The 14,892-nt window shown below is 35.0% G+C and overlaps 1 protein-coding gene across 1 annotated transcript; it reads left to right on the top strand.

Moving 5' to 3' along the window:
- The first annotated feature begins 2,690 nt into the window (after nucleotides 1-2,690).
- Nucleotides 2,691-10,742, top strand: LOC107796542 (plasma membrane ATPase 4). Its single transcript, XM_016619330.2, has 15 exons — nucleotides 2,691-3,144; nucleotides 6,340-6,696; nucleotides 6,797-7,558; nucleotides 7,673-7,795; nucleotides 7,894-7,998; nucleotides 8,104-8,248; nucleotides 8,328-8,492; nucleotides 8,608-8,846; nucleotides 8,947-8,979; nucleotides 9,074-9,155; nucleotides 9,250-9,410; nucleotides 9,508-9,681; nucleotides 9,824-10,006; nucleotides 10,110-10,291; nucleotides 10,376-10,742. The coding sequence occupies exons 1-15, from the start codon at nucleotides 3,094-3,096 to the stop codon at nucleotides 10,470-10,472; spliced, it is 2,859 nt and encodes a 952-aa protein (XP_016474816.1). The 5' UTR covers nucleotides 2,691-3,093; the 3' UTR covers nucleotides 10,473-10,742.
- The last annotated feature ends 4,150 nt before the right edge of the window (nucleotides 10,743-14,892 follow it).

The following is a 14,892-nucleotide window of genomic DNA, read 5'->3' on the forward strand; positions in this document are numbered from 1 at the left end:
ATAATTTATTGAGTGCCTCCACTTAATAGCTAAACTATTTCTTATGAGAACTAAGTTATATATATCAATTTGATATATGTTATATACGAAAGTATATTGCATTCTCCCCTCACAAGTGGTTCGGGGTCAGGAACCAAATAATTCCATCTTATTATTATTGATGTGCAGTGTATATTTTGATTAGCACCATGACACACAAAGATGAGCTCTCAAAGTTGAGGAAACAAGTTAGTTTTTCTAACATGAGGGGAAGACATGATAAACACTTGAGAAAAAGTTACGTGGAACGTATTATCATTTGTATATATAGATCCTCGAATATCATAATATGAACTTGAAGTTCATAAAAAGATAATTCGTTTGCAATATATTTCAAAGCATGTCATACGCATTTGTTGACTCAAAGAAAGTAACTATGTTCTCATTGCAAATGCTCATATTAAGTCCTAGAAGGACAAAGTCTATGGTACGCTTAAAACGTATAGACAAATCGGTTTCAAATAAAACTTCTTGATAAAGAAGATGAGCAAATGATCAAACTGATCATAATAAGGAAGCAAGTGATCTATAAGATCACATGACATAACACTTCATAAAGTCTCATGAGAGATTCAGATACCTGAATATATGAATGAAGAGATCTCTATGTTATGTCTTTATGAAAAATTATTGGAACCGATATAAAATGTTCGTCGACGACATTTGTCATAGCGGCAGGTATAGATGGGGATCTTAAGGCTGTCGAGACAGATACAAAAATATTGGCCAAATAGACGATACACAATTCAAATAGAATTGGTTTAATATGAAAGACATGTAGTTTTGGACATGTAGTTCAAATACTTGAAAGTATAAAGTCAATGGTATGTGCAATCAGTTTCCGATATCTTATATGTCTAGCATAACATAAAAACTTGATATGCATCTAAAGTTTATTATTAACTTATATGACAATCCATGAAGGATTTAAGTCGCTTAAAGCATATACAATTCTTGGTCTTGAAGTACCACATCCTAAGTGCAATTTGTGCACATATGTATCTTGCTATAACTATAAGCATGATAATGTGATAGCGAGAATACCTCTATGGAGATATTGAAAAGGCCATTCTACGGAAGTTTATGAAGACATTACATCTCTATCAAGAATGATGATTTCAAGATGCAATATATTCATTCAAGTTAATATGGTTGATTTGTTTATCAAGTCTCTACCAAAGATCGTTTTGAAGATGGTGCACAAGATTGGAATGCAAATGCTTAAAGATGTGAATTGATGCTCTCATCAGGGGGATTTAATACGCGTTGCACTCTTTTTCCCTTACAAGGTTTTGTCCCACTAGGTTTTCCTTGCAAGGTTTTTAACGACGTAACTAAAAAGCGTATTGTTAGATATGTGTACTCTTTTTCCTTTTCTAGAATTTTTTTTCCCATTGGGTTTTATTTAGTTAAGGTTTTAAGGAGGCACATTATCCGTTGAATAGACATTCAAGGGGGAGTGTTATAAATAGAATTCTATTTAAGGTGAATGTCTATATTTAGAGGGATTCTAGGGTTTATTGCTTGGTGACTAAGTCAATCTCTCCCTATAAATAGAGGGTTCTATTCCATTGTAATTCATCCCATATCAATAAGAATTCTCTCTCTCTCTTTCTCTGCAATATTGTTCTTGTTCTTTTATTGTTTCATAACACTATTTCCTTTTACGAAGTATTCTTGTAAAAATATATAAATTAGAATATTAGGCAAAGATATTAATCTTATATTCCCGACATTTCCCTATTAGATGCTCCAGCCAACTCCATGATGGCATTTGGTAATATTGTTAGTTACGTTCCTTAAAATGAGATAGTGATAAACTAATTTTTCATAAAATAGATCATTAAAAAAGAATATTTTTAATTGCATAAATAGAAGTATAAATTCATCAAATACTAATAGATTCATCTACTTACGTAAGATTCTTAAACTATGTAATCCTATTATAGGACTAGAACAAAATAGTAAAATCGAAAATCTAGAAATTCTAATTGTGCAAGCAACATTTGTTTTGTTTTTCTAATCATCATTTGGTATCCAAAACTTATTGATTAGATTAGTTCGAGTAAATTCAGAAAGAGGAGTAAAACGTTTTCTATATAAATAAAAAAATTCGTCTCGAGCTCTAAAACCTTTGAATAAGGATGGAAGGTCCCGATAATTAAAAAGTTTGTTGGTTTCAAGTGGTACACACGCCAAGAGTATTATTTAGTTCATTCAAAATGAACTTATTTCTTTCTTGCACAATATATATATATAGTTAATTACCGTATATGTATGAAATAGTGATCCAGAGTCAGCCCAATAATTTTAAAAGAAATTCTCATTTGATTCCATTATTCCATACTCGGACTATAATTTTGAAAAAGAAATAGGAAAAAATGTTAATGTATAGCTGCTGTAAAAATAATAGCCGATCTTTTTAATAAAATTTGTATATTTTTTGTATATATATATACATTCCATATGTTATATATAAAATTATACAAATTTTATATATATTTTCGATTACAAGATATAAATAATTTATGGCGCGGATTAAAGTAATTATACCCCAAAAAAATACTCATTTAATTCAACGATAACTCTCTCTCCCCCCTCCCCAACCAATTAAATTTTATAAGAATAATAATGGCTATATATCATTTAGAAAAGGAAAATATAAAATAAAATAAAAGTCAGAGAAAGTTTTTTTTTTGGGAGGCACTAGTGGGGTAGTAATATTATATCATGGTCGAGGCAATAGGCAATGGCTGGTGAGGTGTGTTTACACTGCTGGAGTGTCCAGTATATAAAGGGAGTCGCAGGCCCAAGCCTTATACCTCAAAATTTCTCTCTACATAAAGAATCGCAGAAAACACACAGAGGCAAAAATCATAAACCTCTGTTTGTTGCCCTTCCGCCGTTCCATTTTCCTTAACCCCCAAATCTCATTTTGGGGTTTCTGAAAAAAAAAAAATTCTGCCGTTCAATGATTTATACCGAGTGAAATCAATCAATCAATCGTTTTCTTTTGGTGTTTCGTCGTTGGTTTGATTTTTCTGTGGAGCAGAGATGGCAAAAGCTATCAGCCTCGAAGAGATCAAAAATGAGACTGTTGATCTGGTAAATCCACTTATTCTTCTACTTTTTTTTTGTTTTTTTGTCTTCTTAGCTATACTGGTTTTTGTGAATAACTTTTTTATTCAATTTGGTTATAAATATTGCTCTAGAGATCTCAATTTTCCATGGAAAAGGAAAAAGCAAGTAAAATAAAGGAAATGAAATTGAGCAAATCCTAATTTTAATTATCTTGCTTTGCCCTTTTTCTTATTAATTTAGTTGGACTATGATTAGAATCATCTTTTGTTTGGCTCCTTTGAATTCTTTTCCTTTTTTTTTTATAAAAAGAAAAGTCAAATTAAATGAGATACTTTGCTTTCAGAGTATGCTTTTGTTTACTTTTACTTTACAAGCAAACAAGTGTTTAACTGAAGTAACTGAGAGTCAATTTAACTAAAATTTGAAGCTAAATTAAATTTTCTCAACTTAGTATTTTAAAATTAAAATTTAGATGTATTAAAACTACACGAAAATACTATAAGTTACAATTTTTCTCATATCAATATAATAACAAAATATATTTTAAAATATTGGTCAAACTTCACGCAGTTTAAGCCTTGCTAAAATTCTTAACTTTGTTTAACTCGGAAAAAAAACCTCTTTATTCGCTCGTCCATTGATTTTATTTCTTCTCTAAATTTTCAGTATATAGATGCATAGTAAGTGTGTGTGTTTTTTGTGTGCGAATGTATATAATTTGTCATATGCGTAGACACACTTTCACATGTGTGTATATGGATCTGTGTGTGTATATATAGATCATGTCTGTGTAATATGCTTATGTATTTCTGTATTTTAATAACAGTGGTGGTCGAACCAAATAATATTAATTATGGAATATTATGATTTATTTCAAACTAAGTTGGACTTCATAGACTAAAAGTTATAATTCTTGCTTTAATTATTTTTGAATATATTATTTGCATCTTGTTCTATATTGACAGATTTTTTTAATTATTTTATAAGATAAAATTTGTTTCGTTCTGAATTTTCCTGGGTATATAGTTGAATTAAGAAATCCAATTTGAAATTGAGGTTAGCATAAATTAATTTGTTTTGGTATATATGTAGGTTATAAGAGATCCGTGATCATCATTTTTTTTTAAATTATGACATATATGTTCACATGCTCATATACATATATAAAGTTAAGGCTATATGTGAAGATTGTTAAAGGTTTGCCTTTTTCCTTCTTTATTAATTATTTTCACAAAAAGATAACTTATTCCTTCAATCTTCTTTCACGTGTTTGTTAGTTAGCATGATCTGTCACAGCACAATAAATACAGAAATATAAACAAGAAATAATAAATTCAAATTACCTTTATATCCTCAATAATAGAAATCAGATTCGTTTTATGCCCACAAAAAAAGTCAAATAAATTAGAGCATCTGATTCTACGGTTCCTTTTTCATCACATTATCCTGACCAATCATTATCATTTCTGTTAGTGGAACACTTTTGCAAGTAAGAGGAGAAAATGAAATTTAAAACCTTTTTCCCAATTAAAAAAAATCCTCAATTCTTGACTCTGATGCTTAGATCAATTCAATTGAAAGCATAACAAGAGAACTACGAATAATAAATCTCATTTTTTGCACTATAAGTATAATTGAAAAATATTATGTATTAAAAAGGAATATTGTTTTAAACAAGGTTAATAAAATTGAAATAGACCGTGGGAGTTCACGGTGAAAATTCTAGTTGACACAAATAAAGTCTTAGGTAATTTCTTTTCATTTGTCTCAGTAAATTAAGTGTATGTTCGACTTGTGCTATAAAAAAAGTAAAAAGTGCGTGATGAATTAGTTGATATGTGTACAAATATTTTAAGATATCACCTTTAAGAAAATAAGATACATAGTGTTATTTTTGAGGGATTTCTAAATGTGGTTTATAGGTTAAGCCATGTCTTTTAGTGAAAGTTTCTGTCTGATTTATATTCGAGGGAATTTTCTTTTGTACTTTTTCCGTGGTACCCTGCACTTGGTGTGGATAGTTGTGATTTGGGAATTTCAACCTTATTAACGGCTCTGACTTATTCTGATTTCTTTTTCACATTTTCCATTTTTTCTGCCTACTTTTTCCTTAAATAATGGTTCTGACTATTGACTACTGACAGCTTTTCTTGGATTCCGCAATTATTTCTATTAAATAAAACAAACTTAATATGTTTACTCCTCAACTTGGCCTTAATTTCAAAGATGCCCCATTAGAGTAGGCGGAGACAATGGGTTGTGGGCCCAGATTCTAGCGCGTGAAACCCACGCGAAGGTGCTCCATGTGGAAAGCGCGTGGCCCATTATCCCTTCATGTTGTGCTTCTGTGATTGGTTGGCAATCCAAGGCCATTGTCTGAGGGTTGGGAGCTCCACTTTTTGGGGTCCACTTAGTTATGGGAACCACATAGTGGAAAGTCAACTTAAATGACTCACACATCCATATGACTTTTTGAATTATTCATGTGAATTACAGGTATAGAAAAGGATACTTATCAATTAAAAATAAATAAAATAAGAATCAAGGTAGTTAGCCAAAAGAAATAGAAAATAGCAATACATTGAAACCACTATAATAATATTATATCAGTACCTACTTAACTAATGACATTTTTTTTGGTATTAATGATGTATGTATTTAGGAGCAGGGACATATATCTATTGAAAGTGATTAGACCTGGGACTTTTTGTTTCCCTTTGTCAGTTCTTTTTCCTATATGATAAAGATGGAACCTTTGACTTTTTATTTTCTTATTTCATTTTGGAACATCAAATACTAAAATCTGGATGGAATAGGAATAAACAAATTTTATTATGCAAAAAGAAATGTCAGTTTTTGTCCTCTGTATGTTTTTTATGCTCTTAAGCTACATAAAAATTGGGTAATATCACATCATCTGATGGACCTAGTTTATGGAGTTGATCACTTCAAGTACATGAGTTTCAATAGTAATTTTCTTGGATGTGTTTTAGCCACTACACTTAGTTCAGCTTAACTTTCAAAGCTAACCTACATATGAAATTCTCTAGTTAAAGTTTGTACACAGTGAAATAGTTACTAATATATGGCCTTTTCCATTTTATGGATTGAACAAAAAATGTGACTAGGTTTTTATTAGTTGTGGTGTAAAAAACAATTTGAAGATGAACGAGTAGGCTAATTTTGCTAATAGGCTGATTTATCTTCTTGAAATTGCAGGAGAAAATCCCCATTGAAGAAGTGTTTGAACAGCTGAAATGTACCCGGGAGGGTCTGAGTGCCGACGAAGGAGCCAACAGGCTTCAAATCTTTGGACCCAACAAGTTGGAAGAGAAAAACGAAAGCAAAATACTCAAGTTCCTTGGGTTTATGTGGAATCCTCTCTCATGGGTCATGGAAGCTGCTGCTGTCATGGCAATTGCACTGGCTAATGGAGATGGAAAGCCCCCGGATTGGCAAGACTTTATTGGTATCATTTGTTTGCTGGTGATCAATTCAACTATCAGTTTTATTGAAGAAAACAATGCTGGAAATGCTGCTGCAGCTCTTATGGCTGGACTTGCTCCCAAAACGAAGGTATCAAACTATCAAATCTGATTGAATATGCACAGGCTTTTTTTATTAAAAAAAATGAAATACTAATGCTTCCCATTCTAAATTATCTGTTTGACCACAGGTGCTTAGAGATGGGCGTTGGAGTGAACAGGAAGCCGCTATTCTGGTTCCAGGGGATATTATTAGTGTCAAATTGGGAGACATCATTCCTGCTGATGCTCGTCTTCTTGAAGGCGATCCTTTAAAGGTTGATCAATCTGCTCTTACAGGAGAATCTCTTCCTGTGACCAAGAATCCTGGGGATGAAGTTTTCTCTGGCTCAACTTGCAAACAAGGTGAACTTGAAGCTGTAGTTATTGCTACTGGAGTTCACACTTTCTTCGGGAAGGCAGCACATCTTGTTGACAGCACCAACAATGTTGGGCATTTCCAGAAAGTGCTTACTTCCATCGGAAACTTTTGTATCTGTTCAATTGCTGTTGGTATGCTCGTTGAGATTATAGTCATGTACCCAATTCAGCACAGGAAGTACAGGGATGGAATTGACAATCTGTTGGTGCTCTTGATTGGAGGCATTCCCATTGCTATGCCAACTGTGTTGTCAGTCACTATGGCTATTGGATCACATAGGCTCTCCCAGCAAGGTGCCATCACCAAGAGAATGACTGCAATTGAAGAGATGGCTGGAATGGATGTGCTGTGCAGTGACAAGACTGGTACCTTGACTCTTAACAAGTTGAGTGTCGACAGAAACTTGGTTGAGGTGTTTGCAAAGGGAGTAGATAAAGAGTACGTGCTCCTCCTTGCCGCAAGGGCCTCTAGAGTAGAAAATCAGGATGCAATTGATGCTTGCATGGTCGGAATGCTTGCAGATCCAAAAGAGGTACATCTCTTTTCCGTTTGCATTTTCTCATGTGGACTATTTTTAAAATGTAAATTTTCATGCTTAAATTAACTTTACAATGAAATTTCATACTTAACCTATTTTGGTTTCTAGGCACGAGCCGGTATCAGGGAGGTGCATTTCTTGCCCTTCAATCCAGTGGACAAGAGAACTGCTTTAACATATATTGACAACAATAACAACTGGCATCGTGCCAGCAAGGGAGCTCCTGAGCAGGTAGGTTTTCAGTTTCAGTTACATTTTCCCTTGGTTTCCTGTATAAGTTTGAGTAATACAATTGTTACTGGTATTACAATTTTGTTCTATTGCATCAGATTTTGGACCTTTGTAATGCTAAGGAAGATGTCAGGAGAAAGGTTCACTCAATGATGGATAAATACGCCGAGCGTGGGTTGAGATCATTGGCTGTCGCTAGACAGGTTTGTCATACTAAATTTGGATTATTTTGAGTTTGCAGGTATAGGATCGAATATATGCTCTCTCCCTGCAGCTGTCTTACCGTTGTTTAACTTGTTTGTTTGCAGGAAGTACCAGAGAAATCAAAAGAGAGCCCTGGTGGCCGATGGGAATTTGTAGGATTGCTACCCCTCTTTGATCCTCCCAGGCATGATAGTGCTGAGACCATCCGTAGAGCTCTCAACCTTGGTGTAAATGTTAAGATGATCACTGGTAATACACTCAGAATCAGACTCTTCCTCCAAGGCAATACTAGTTCATGTATATGTAACTTACGGTTTTTGATTTCTAGGGGATCAATTGGCTATTGCTAAGGAGACTGGCCGTAGGCTTGGAATGGGAACAAACATGTACCCATCAGCATCTCTACTTGGTCAAGACAAGGATTCAGCCATTGCTTCACTTCCAGTAGAAGAATTAATTGAGAAGGCAGATGGATTTGCTGGAGTATTTCCTGGTGAGTGATTTTCTTTTTCGATTTTATCTTCTGTTTAATGGAAGTATTTACAACTACCAAACCTTAAATATGGATGATGAAAAGAGACTGATCATTTTCTTTTCTTGTTGCACAGAGCACAAGTATGAAATTGTGAAAAAGTTGCAAGAGAGAAAGCACATTGTGGGAATGACTGGTGATGGTGTCAACGATGCTCCTGCTTTGAAGAAGGCAGATATCGGAATTGCTGTTGCAGATGCTACTGATGCTGCACGAGGCGCTTCTGACATCGTGCTCACTGAACCAGGTCTAAGTGTTATCATTAGTGCTGTGTTGACCAGTAGAGCTATTTTCCAGAGGATGAAGAATTACACAGTTAGTCAATCTTTTCCCCTTAATATTTTATTCCAGTTGACACGTCTTAATTTTTCTTATAAAAAGCCCCATTAATTTCGTTCAACTTTTGTTTTGGCAGATATATGCAGTTTCCATCACAATCCGTATTGTGGTATGTCCTAAGTTGAAATTAAATGTGATAAAGACATTAACTCATTGATTTTTTGAGGTTTGAGTTTCTTTGCAATTGTTTTTCCTGTGTGCAGTTTGGTTTCATGTTTATTGCTCTGATATGGAAGTACGACTTCTCTGCATTTATGGTTTTGATCATTGCCATCCTAAACGACGGTAATGTCATTTCTACAGAGATGCTTTTGTCAACAAAATCATGCATTCACGTTCTACCTCGTTTGCCAGGGCTGACATACTTTTCTTGGTCCAGGAACCATTATGACAATCTCAAAGGATAGAGTGAAACCATCTCCAATGCCCGATAGCTGGAAGCTGAAAGAAATCTTTGCAACTGGTGTTGTTCTTGGAGGTTACCAGGCACTGATGACTGTTGTTTTCTTTTGGGCCATGCATGACACTGATTTCTTCTCGGTAAGGACTAAACATATTATGATTCTTTTACTCCAAATATTTTGTAGTTCCTTTTCTAATAACCATTTCTACCGGTGTCTTCCATTTTTTGCCACAGGACAAATTTGGTGTTAAGTCACTTAGGAATAGTGATGAAGAAATGATGTCTGCTTTGTACCTGCAAGTGAGTATTATCAGCCAGGCTTTGATTTTTGTGACCCGTTCACGCAGCTGGTCCTTCCTTGAACGCCCGGGAATGCTGTTAGTTATTGCTTTCATGATTGCCCAGCTGGTAAGTGTTGGACTTCTTCGACTAATATTAAAATCTTCAACCCAAAATAGATATCTGTTTTCTAGTTCTTCCGGATGTATGAAGTTGTTTTCTCTTGAGGTCCGAAAGCTAGTAGTACTAAACTTATTAATGGATGCTTCAGGTAGCCACTTTAATTGCTGTATATGCCAACTGGGCTTTTGCAAGAGTCAAAGGATGTGGCTGGGGATGGGCTGGTGTCATCTGGCTTTACAGCATTATTTTCTACTTCCCACTTGACATAATGAAATTTGCCATCCGCTACATCTTAAGTGGAAAGGCTTGGAATAACTTGCTCGATAACAAGGTATACTTTACTCTTCGCATGACCAACTGACATCCTCTTTAAATTCAATCGTTTACGTGACTTGATGATCACTAACCATTTCTGACATTCGGCCTAAAAACAGACTGCTTTCACCACCAAGAAAGACTATGGCAAAGAAGAGAGGGAAGCTCAATGGGCACTTGCTCAGAGAACACTACATGGGCTTCAACCACCAGAAGCTACAAATCTCTTCAATGAAAAGAACAGCTACAGGGAACTGTCTGAAATCGCTGAACAAGCAAAGAGGAGAGCAGAGATGGCCAGGTATTTACTAACTTGTTCATTCTACAAACTTTCTAGTCCTGAGTTTGGTAAACAGAATTTAATGTAACATTCTCTGTGTTGTAGGCTTCGCGAGCTGCATACTCTCAAGGGTCACGTTGAGTCGGTGGTGAAGCTGAAAGGTCTGGATATCGAAACGATCCAGCAGCATTATACAGTTTGAGAAAGCTTAATGAATCTTACACAAGAAAGGGAGAGGCAGGATGAGAAATCCAATGTTAATTAGAGAACAAAGAGAAGGTTTTGGCCTTGACCAGATAAAAACAAATTTGTCTAGATAAAGGGGGAAAACTTTTATCTTCTGTGATCTTCCCCCCATCTATTTTTACTTCGTTATGTATTTTGATTTTGAAGCGCCGCCCATTGAAAGGGAGGGATTGTGTCCAAGTTTTTTCCAACATTTTAATGGTGAAGTGGCATCTCCTTGTAACAACACTACTTCTCTTCCAAATTCACGTCCTCTTTCTTTTTTCCTTGTTTTTTCATTTGATGAGAATGTCTCTCTCAGCTTTTTGCACATTCCCTGGTGTATGTTACCCTTCATGAAAATCATATGAGTGAATAATGGGATTTCTTTTCTTGTTAACTCATCCAACTCTTTGTTACTTGTTAAAAAGGCAAACCTGCTTGGAAATTTCAACCCTTTGCATGGTTACTACTCCCTCAGTTTCATTTTATGTGACATGATTTTTTGATTAGTCTCTTTGAAAAAGAATAATATATTTTTATATTTGAAATAATTCTAACATTAAACTTTTTGTTTACCTTTAATGACATAATTTTATAACCATGGAGATTTAATGACATGTTTAACACCATAAATTTCAATATACTTTCTTTATTAAACTTCATGCACAGGGAAGGGAATAGTATTCAATTGGCTCATCACAACTTAGGCCTACAGTGCTCAGAAGTCAGAACCAAATTGACTCCTTGATTTGTACAAGGGACAATTGCTTTTTAACCGTAAAGTACTTGCACACATAACTTTATCAAACATAAATTAATTAATTGTCTTTATATGCTTTTGAATGAAATCATAAACGAAGTAGATCAGAAAGAATCCAACAAAATAATTTAAATAATTCTAAAGGCTCTTTCCTACTATTATTTATCTTCGTATGTTTGTCATATAGTGTCAAAATCTATTCTAAGATCCCAAAAACCAATGGAATTCTGCCAGCTTATTGAAAACTAATAAGTGCGTGCTTAACGATATCATCTTTAAGAAATTCTCGTTTTTCTTAAACTTCGATTACCTAAAAATACACGTCAGTATGATTATTGTTTTATTTTTATAAAATTGACACTATATATCAAAATTATTTTGAAATAAGATAAAAACATATTAAAAGTTTATAAGAATGATAAAGATTTCTCAGAGGATCATTAAAAAAAGTGATTATACTGGACATTTGATTAGAAATAAATGTAGTAACTATAACTTTTAGGTTCGAGCCGTGAAAACATCCTTTTGCAGAAATGCAGAGTAAGGCTGCATACAACAGACCCTTGTGGTTCGGCCCTTTTCCGACCCCACACATAACGAGAGCTTAGTGCACCGAGCTGTCCGTAATAACTATAACTCTTAAAAGGCATCTAGAGCCATTAGTAACACCACAATCTTTCAAGACTAATAGAGGCATCATGATAGATGGGGATGATGATATTATGCAAAACGTTGAAAACTTTAATACAACGTGCCAATACCACTAAATTAAAGCCAATGTTAATGGTGGTTTATTGCCAAGGCATTGAAAGATATAATCCCTCTGATAACGATGGATGATTTTTCTCATTTCAAAATGAAGACAAAATAATATATATTAAAAGTTCAAGTAAGAGGTCACTTTCTCTTTTAGCATTTTCTTACTCTTAAAAGGAGGAAGTATATAACCATAATTCTTATCGTTGAGCAACAATGAGCGATGTGAATTGTTCTCAATTCTGATCTTCATGTTGATGGGATGTTCGTCAAATATAGGAATTAGTGGTATATAAAAGTCTCCTATCTCCATAATCCATACATTAGGGGTGACTTCAATTCTGGTTGCCCTTTCCCTTGCTCTTGTCCTGTTAAAGGATGTACAAAAGAAATCGATAAATCGCATCAAATCGATAATTCAAGAAAAGAAATTTGATTATGATTGGTTTGATTTGGTTTGGTATGGGGAAAAAAAACTCGACAATAATTCGTTTGGTTTGGTTTAACTAAAAAAAGCCTAACCGAAACCAAACTAACCTGACATTACATGTATACAAGTTTTTAATATATTTAATACATAAAAATATTTATTGTAGCTTTAGTTTATAAATATTTTTTAAAACTTTTTCATAGTTTTATCTTTTAACGTACTATTTCAAGCTGGACTTATAATTTTTGAATGCTCAAATAAGTTTTGTAGTCCATACATGTTAGTAACTCAAATAAATCTCAAACCAAAATCAAATCAATACTAATGCTATTAAAAGACATTGGATATCTATTTTTTAAGTTTTTCCATGGTTCAAGTAAAATGCATAACTTATTTTTTGTAGTGTTTAGTCATGTAAAAAATAGTACTTATTGTAGAAATTAGTCATAGCAATGAACGTTGCACATAGGCAATTGTAGTTGTACAGTTACAATATGCTAGCTAATTAATTCAGTTAGTTAGGACATAGGAGTTGTGTTATATATATAGTAGAGTTGTACAGATGTAAGCACTAACTACTTCATTTTACTTTAATACATAGAGTAGTTCATCTCTGAGACTCCTCTCTTCTCTCTGTAAACTCAGAATCAATCTATCTCTCAATATGGTATCAAAGCTATGGATCCATGGCGTTTTTTGAGTCGAGAATCTGAGAAACGGAGGATAGATAGTAGTGTTCTTCTACAATTTAGCTGAAGCTCGAAGATTTGAGAGAAGCAATTTCGAGCAAACCCTAACTTTCCAATTTTCTATAATCGATTTTTATAGAAAATCGATTTTTTTGTCTTCACCCACCAAAAGACAAAACCTTTTTTTTGTACTACTTTCTTCGTCTGCGCTTCCCTCTGCTCGTTGCCTTCAGCTCTCTCTCTATCCATTTCTCTCAAGTGAGTTAATCTCTTATATCGTCGAAACCCTAGTTTCTCCGTTGCTCAGGTTTTCTTAATTTCCTTGCACCTACCTTACTAGGGTTTTCTTCTGAAATCGTTTGATTCCGATTTAGTTGACTGATTTGCTTGTTGTGATATTTAATCTTTAGTCTAATTTGGCATTTTCAATGATATATCATTTGCGATTGTGCTGATTGATTGAATTTTGTTTCACTCTTTTGTATGCTCCTTTGCTTGGTAGGTGTGTAGCATATGCGCAGATCTCGTCTTAAGATACAGATCTAATTCTGATTTTTCACCTTCAGATCTTGTCTTTTATTTTTGTTTTCTTTCTTTCTGGGGCCGCTGCTTTATCCCAAAATTGTTATCTTCTTCCCCGATTCCTCCCCTTTGAGGAAGCTGCCGCTGACTTCTTCCTCTCATCCCCTCACTAGAACCTGACAGATCTGGAATAAAAATCCAGATTTGAAATTTTAGAAAGGGCTGAAAGAATAAACAAGAAAAACCATAAATAAGGGAAGATTTTCGATTTTGTTTCTTTGCTAATTTGATTTCTGATTTTAGCTTAAGAATTTCTGGAATTTGGCGGATTGAATCGTTGTCCATTGCTATCGAGTTGCACTCGTTTGGTCACCGGTTTGTTGTTGTTATGTTGCCGGATCTCCTCGCCTATTTCAGAAGCTTGCTTGTTATTTTTCTTCAGTTAATTTCGTCTGCTAGTTACTTTCGGTGCTACACCAGTGGTAGCGGTGATAGCCCTTTTTGGTCTTTGGGTCGTGGTATTTTCTGTGTTTTCAGGGAAATTCTCAAAGTGGTTGGAGACAAGTTGGGCGCACGAGCACTAGCAAAGGAGAGCAATCTGGACGAGCGTCAGCAAAGGCGGTGGGAAGCGGTGTGTGAGTTTGCAAGTATATCGAGGGCTGCGAATCAACACAGGTTTGGTTCTCGGGAATTGGTACCTCCCGTTCTACTGTTTTCCTTTTGGTGTTAGCTAAATTGATGTTACTTTAGTTCACAATAGTTAAATCATTCAATAGGTGTACAGGTAGTCACTTGTTTCCTTCTAGTTTGATTCGTTGTCCGTTGTGCACTAGCGAGTCTTTTGTAGATCTGTCGTAGGTGTAGTGGCGGCAGTCTGGGATGATAGATTAAAGGCATGTCCTCAGGTGGGGCAGAGTGTGGGGCAAAGAGTGGGCCCGGGGTCAGGGGGTGGGTCGGGAGGCAGGGGAGGTAGAGGGGGCAAGAGAGCCTATAGGTTGAGAATCGGGTCATGGAACATAGGTTCACTAACGAGTAAGTCTATAGAGTTGGCGAAGATCCTTCAGAAGAGGAAGATTAATATAGCGTGTGTCCAGGAGACTAGGTGGGTCGGATCGAGGGCGAGAAACGCGGATGGGTATAAGTTGTGGTACTCTGGAGTCGTGAGGGGTAAGAATGGAGTGGGTATCCTAGTAGATAGCCATCTTAGGGAGTCGGTGGTAGAGGTCAGGCGTGTGAA

Source organism: Nicotiana tabacum, chromosome 18 (assembly GCF_000715075.1).
Source record: "Nicotiana tabacum cultivar K326 chromosome 18, ASM71507v2, whole genome shotgun sequence".
NCBI lineage: Eukaryota > Viridiplantae > Streptophyta > Magnoliopsida > Solanales > Solanaceae > Nicotiana > Nicotiana tabacum.